This window comes from Temnothorax longispinosus, chromosome 5, assembly GCF_030848805.1.
Source record: "Temnothorax longispinosus isolate EJ_2023e chromosome 5, Tlon_JGU_v1, whole genome shotgun sequence".
Taxonomy (NCBI): domain Eukaryota; kingdom Metazoa; phylum Arthropoda; class Insecta; order Hymenoptera; family Formicidae; genus Temnothorax; species Temnothorax longispinosus.
In genome coordinates this window covers 13,294,901-13,300,916 of record NC_092362.1, presented here as the reverse complement: position 1 = coordinate 13,300,916, position 6,016 = coordinate 13,294,901, and the positions used below count along the sequence as shown (strand labels likewise).

General features: G+C 37.2%; 1 protein-coding gene across 1 annotated transcript; it reads right to left on the bottom strand.

Annotated features, from left to right (window-relative positions):
• Window positions 1-423: 423 nt before the first annotated feature.
• Asf1 (histone chaperone asf1) lies at window positions 424-2,667 on the bottom strand. Its single transcript, XM_071778438.1, has 3 exons — window positions 2,129-2,667; window positions 1,259-1,374; window positions 424-1,161 (listed from the first exon to the last, which is right to left on the bottom strand). Exons 1-3 carry the CDS (start codon window positions 2,235-2,237, stop codon window positions 787-789), a joined length of 600 nt encoding a protein of 199 aa, XP_071634539.1. The 5' UTR covers window positions 2,238-2,667; the 3' UTR covers window positions 424-786.
• Window positions 2,668-6,016: the final 3,349 nt, after the last annotated feature.

Below are 6,016 nucleotides of genomic sequence, written 5' to 3'. Positions count from 1 at the left end.
GACAAGAAAATATTGCAAAGAGAAAGGGAGAGAGACAGAGAGACAGAACGAGAAAAAACAAATTTTTTTTCAAGTAAAAAACAATATGTATTTTTCATCTTAGTATGTACGTATGTATATATACACTACTAAAAATGGAAACTGTCTTACGATCTAATGCAACGTGACGTTATAATAAGCAATAATGGTATAATACTTAAAACATCAAACATATTTTTTAGGCTCAAGCTTCAAATTATAAGCTACTTAAACATTGTAACTTTGAAACAATAATTGCATAATAGTTTGTTTAAAACTCGCATCATAGCAAGATGGCTTATAATTAATTGTTATATTTAATCTATTTGTGCAGAATTGGCGCCACGATTGCTGTTTGTTATTATTTGTAAGGTTTTTCTTTTTACAGAAATTAATCTTAGAGAGATTGTAAGTTGCAATCAAATACCACTATTCAATTGAGAGAGAAACCTGAAAATAACTATCTCGCGGACAATTAATCCAAACGTTCATTCTTTTTTATTCAGATGTAAGGTGTAGGTTATCACATTATCAACAGTTCTTTTTCAAAATGTACAAACTTCTTAGATCTTATCGAAGAAAAACATCAATAATTATATGGAAGGTTATTTGCGTGATTTTTTTTAATTATCTAAATATATATATGTATATATACCGAAGGTGTATTTTTTCTTCTCCATCTTCTCGCCAGGTACTATATTTTATCATTTAAATTGTTGTATAACGCAAGTTCACCGAGTTATTTCCTTATTAGCAGTAAATCAGTTTTTACATCACTTCCATTCCACCGTTTTGCGTATTCTCTGTGAAGCCTAATGTGGACGTAGGCGCATCCTGCGACGTATCTTCTAACGCCGGCGCATCCATGCCCTCGGGAAGACTGTTCGCTGATCCAGTTGGACAGTCGTCCCAATTTATTTTAAATCTAGTGACGCGCGGTTTATCGCCTAGTATATTCCTCTGAACTTTATCAAATTGCGGCTGCGGCGGTGGATTCTCCCGGAGTTCTGGATCCGTGTACTCGTTATTTATAAAGTAACCCACGCGAACAAATTCGTGACCTCTGTACGAACAAGTCAGCAACACGACGGTTACGCCTAAAGCATCGTTGACTGGGATCCTACTCACATCAGGTGGATCAGCCTAACAATGGAAAAACAGAAAATAATCAGATAATGCCAACATCATTAAAGTAGATAAATTGCGATATATTTATATCTGCTGATTCAAGATATTTTACCTGAAATACAAACATATGTCTTCCTTCCGGGATTGGACCGACGTAAATGGTATCTAGGACTTGATCAAATTCCTCCGACTCTGCGCTACCCACATATATCATCTTCCATTCCAAATCTAAAAGAACATCAGTGTTATATATATTAATACGTTTCTTCAGCATATATATACATATAGAATATATGTCATATATAATCCTAGTAAGCAAAATGATAGCAATCTGTCAACAGATTGAATAGATTTGATAAGACATGTCAACAGATATCAACTGCGTCCGTATTCAGCCATGCCACATTATGTTCTGCCAGCAGAGTAGTCTGCTAACATAATCAGACAGCAGATTGGCAGTGGAAATCGCACAGAGCCTGAACGGTTCCAGCAGAATCTACTTGATTTCTTTGGTCACCAATCTACTTATCTAACTATGTCAGTTTTGTTATACTTCTATTGGTGTTCTGTCGACATCATGTGATATATCAGAACCGACATCAAATCTATTCTTTCTACGACAAACTTTATAGCAGATACTTTGCAAGATCTGCTTTCGACAGACTTGACTGTCTGGGTATGTTACAGGACATGTACACAAGAGAATTGAAACAACTACGTTGCAAGGAAGCTTGATCGACAAAAACTTATCACATTAGAGCACACGTCACCCTTTTCACCGTAAATAAATTCTACGTTTTACGATCAAGCGGATTGTGGAACATTCGTGATACAGTTCCGTATCATTGGCGGCTGTGGGCATCATGGCAATTGTAAAAATTAACCTAAAGAACGGTCGTGCACGCGTTCGAGGTTAGAGTAACGGATAGAGGAACGGCGTCCTCCGCGCGAACTATCGTATTCACAAAATCGTGATTCGCACCTTCCTTCAATTCCTCGATGCACTCGAACGTGACCTCGAACTGGAACGGATTCAGGAACGGCGAGGGATTGTCCAGAACGGCGACGTTCGCCAGCTGAACCTTGGCCATGATATATCCCACGAATTTCGAGAGGTTTAAGCGTCCCAACCAGTCCCAACGAACACGCGGAGACGATTCGCGGCACGTCAGTGGTATGCAACTTATAACGCGCGTGCAGCGTGATTAGCGTGATATCTACGCTACGATCGTAGGTTCGCGAGCCGACGAATAAACAACTTCTTCATCGCAGCACGCACTCACGCACTCACGCACTCACGCAGGATAGTTTGGCGGCAAACGAACCGAAGTATACGCTTCCGGTGACACTGCGCGAGCATAAAAAAAAACCGGTTGTTCATCGTCGAAATTCGATATCGTGTTTACGACGGACGCGAGCGCGGCAAGAAATTCGTGCTAGAATTATAGAGTAGCATATTTTCGTGCTGTAGCACTGTGTAGCACGAAGCTTTGTTTACCATGCATTGCTCATCCCGCGTTTATGGATATGGATAATATGGACGCCGAGAAGGCGCACGAGCGTCACGTTTAAACCCAGTTTGAACGATGAGTCAGACGATCGAAGACACGTGTGTTTGAATTCGGAAAATAATTTTGTAAAGAAAATGAGATAATGAGTCACGTTTATTCGCATTTCCGTAAATGCCTCGAGCTAGAGGCAAACGTTTGTTTAAAGCGATATTTATTTGCAGCGAATCACGCGCCACGGTCGTCGGCGTCGAATGAAAAGCGGAAGATACGAAACGACGCGAGGCTTTATTCTCTATTCGCAATGTCGGTCCTACATAAACGATATTCTTTATGCCTATAAATATAAATTGTAGGTTATGGCTGCAGTCCACTTGACGCTACAAATGCTTCGAAGGATTCCTTTCCTCTTTTCTTTCAATGAAGAAAGAAAGAAAAAAAAAACGCTCCAAAAAGCATTATTGTAGCGTCAAGTGGACCGCAACCATATCTGCAAATGTCTATATATATATTTATATTTATAAGATTTTTATACAGATATATGTTTTATATATAAATCTTTTACTGTAAAAGGTCTATATTTTTCAGTTACATTTTATATATTTTTCTATTGTTTTCTCATGATAGAGTAAGCAAATTGACCAATCACAGTCAAGTATTCTCGAAAACTTGAGATAGCTATTGGTCAATTTGTTTTCACAACATCTCCACGGAAAGTTCGACTTTCCATGCCTGTAGAGAGGGGCGAAAGTGGCCAATTTCACGCCAGAGCGGCATAGCGGGCGGAAAGTAACCACTTTAAAATTAAAGGCCCGGGCACATAAAAAAACTTAACCAGTAAGACGTTAGCAGAGTAAGCAAATCAGCCAATTACAGTCAAGAACTTAAGACATAACGTAAGCGGTGGCAAATCAGTATCGTTGATTTCCTTACTGCTTATGTCTTACTGCTTAAGTTTTTCTATGTGCCCGGGCCTTAAGTATTGTCTATCTCTCTCTTATTTTTTAAATCTATGCTTTGCGAGGTGTTTTTATAAGTCGACTATTTAGAAGTAGACTTTCCCGTCGACTTCTATATATAAGTCGACTATTTAAAAGTCGACTTTCCGTCGACTTTTATAAGTCAACTATTTAGAAGCCGACTTTTAGTCGACTTTCCGTCATTTTTTGAAGTTGACTAGAAGTCGACTTATAAAAGTCGACTTGCCGTCGACTTTCCGTCAACTGTGCTCTTTAGGGTTTTATTATATTATACTTATAATATACTACGTTTACGCGAGCGTTACTTCTGTAGTAACTTACGATAATTCCTTCGCGTAAACGGGATTTTGTAGTAACTACTGCTTATTCTATCAATAACCTGAATGTGCTTTTTGCTTAATAAAACTTCATTTTACAAAATCTTTTTTTCTAGACGTTGAATCTTAGTGTTATTTACACGATATTGTTCCTACATGTTGTCCCTATACGTCACCTTGGTGTCATTATATATATATAAACTGCAGTAATTTTGTTATTGTCGTCAGATGACAGTTGTATGTACCCAAATTAGTAAAATTTTTAATTTTTGAAATCAACGCGATGTAGATTTTTGTGCGTACTTTAATTCTAGACCAAAAACTTGCAATTCTGTAAAGCCAATTCAAAGATTCCTTAAAATGAAAAAAATGTCGGTAACTACCGCCACTATAGGATCCCCTAAAACCTTGTATACATGATGCTAGAAATCGGTCCGAGTTTTGGTTTAAGCCAATCAACTTGCAGCTCTTACAGAAAAGTAGCAGTTTCATTGGCTTAAACCGAAACTCGGACACAGTTCTAGCATCGTGTATACAAGGCTTAATTTATTTACGATAATTTACTCCGCGTAAACGAGTAAATTATCGTAATAAGTTACTACAGAAGTAACGCTTGCGTAAACCTGTAGTAATATAGTTCACTGGAAACTAATATAGGCATATATTTTTATATATTATTACTATTTTCATTGGCATGAAAATCATCGACCTATAATAGTGTTTTATTATATCATCTGTGCTATAGTATGAACTCGTGATGCGTATGCGTGATGCAAAGCGTGTCTATAATATGCAAGAAGGACAGCGCGATTATGGACTTTATGTCTTTTTTCTAGTCAGGATTGTAACATCTTTTTGCAAAGCCCCATGCAAATATTTTTCAGTGAAAATTAAATAAGTATAATAATAACATATTTGTTTAATGCAAAAGTATGTTTTATTGATGTTTGGACAAAACAAATTTTTTTCTCTTAGATCTTTCGTTACAGTTAATCATATGGCAAAGAGAACGAAGTATACTATACCACACTTTGGCAGTTATGTTCCTGAGCGATCGAATATTGTAGATATTAACCAATCAAATTCATAGATAGAGACAGAGATAGTCTTCGGCTATTTGTTATCTCACTTTTATTTGAGGACCGTGTTTCGTATGCAAGTAAAGTAGAGATCGTGCAGGCCGTACTATAGGTCGATAATGAAAATAATATTAGTATGAGAAGGGTACAGTAGCGAGTCAGATGTTTTTTTTTATCCGATTGTACAATTGGTGCATGGGGAGAAAGGGAGAACAGAAGCAGTCAAAATTTCCATGCTCTTAGAAAGTAACATCCCCTCTCTCTCTCACCCTCTTTTCCCTCCCTTCTCTTCCCCCTTTTCTTTCTCTCTGCCTCCTTCCTTCCCTTCCTCTCTTTCACCTTCTCTTCCTCTCTCCCTTTTTTCCTTTTTCTCTCCCTCTCTTATTCTTCTGTCTCTCTCACATACACCCCCACTCACTCATTCACTCTGCAGTCTCTTACACATATTCGTCCATTCTCTCTATCTATTCTCACACCTATTTAATGTATTATCTAACAAAATGAGAGTATCTGCTCATGGATCTTCGAACCTTAAATATTGTCATCATATGAATGCTTAGTCTATTTATATGAGTGACATCCAGGAGCCGTTCCGTTTGACTACACCTTGTGGTTGACTATAGCCACTTATAGCACTTGGTACATAAATTTTTCCAACGAATCAACCAATCAGAAGGTCCTATATTGAATTAGGTTTTTGTTCTGGTCTTAAAAATTTTGTTCTGAGTTGTTCTACGCGGTTATAAATATGTTCTAAATCGACAGTTTTGTAAGTCATTTTCTTTACAAATAAATGGCCAAAAACTGTTATTTCCAAAATTTTTCTTTTTTTCAATATCTCTTAAAGTTTTTGACCAATGAAACTAATACTTTGGAACAATGTTTAGAACAATTAGAACAACCTGGAACAACCTTGAAAAGTTCAATTTTCGAAAAATAGGATGCCGGGTCAGAAAATTGTTTTTATTAATTTTCCGCGAACATTT

Excerpts from the sequence above, each read along its gene's own strand:
- Asf1 (XM_071778438.1), bottom strand. The coding sequence starts at position 2,237 with ATGGCCAAGGTTCAGCTGGCGAACGTCGCCGTTCTGGACAATCCCTCG. Across the intron at positions 1,375-2,128 it reads CATCGAGGAATTGAAGGAAG|ATTTGGAATGGAAGATGATA; the intron begins GTGCGAATCACG and ends ATGTTCTTTTAG. Across the intron at positions 1,162-1,258 it reads GACATATGTTTGTATTTCAG|GCTGATCCACCTGATGTGAG; the intron begins GTAAAATATCTT and ends TTCCATTGTTAG.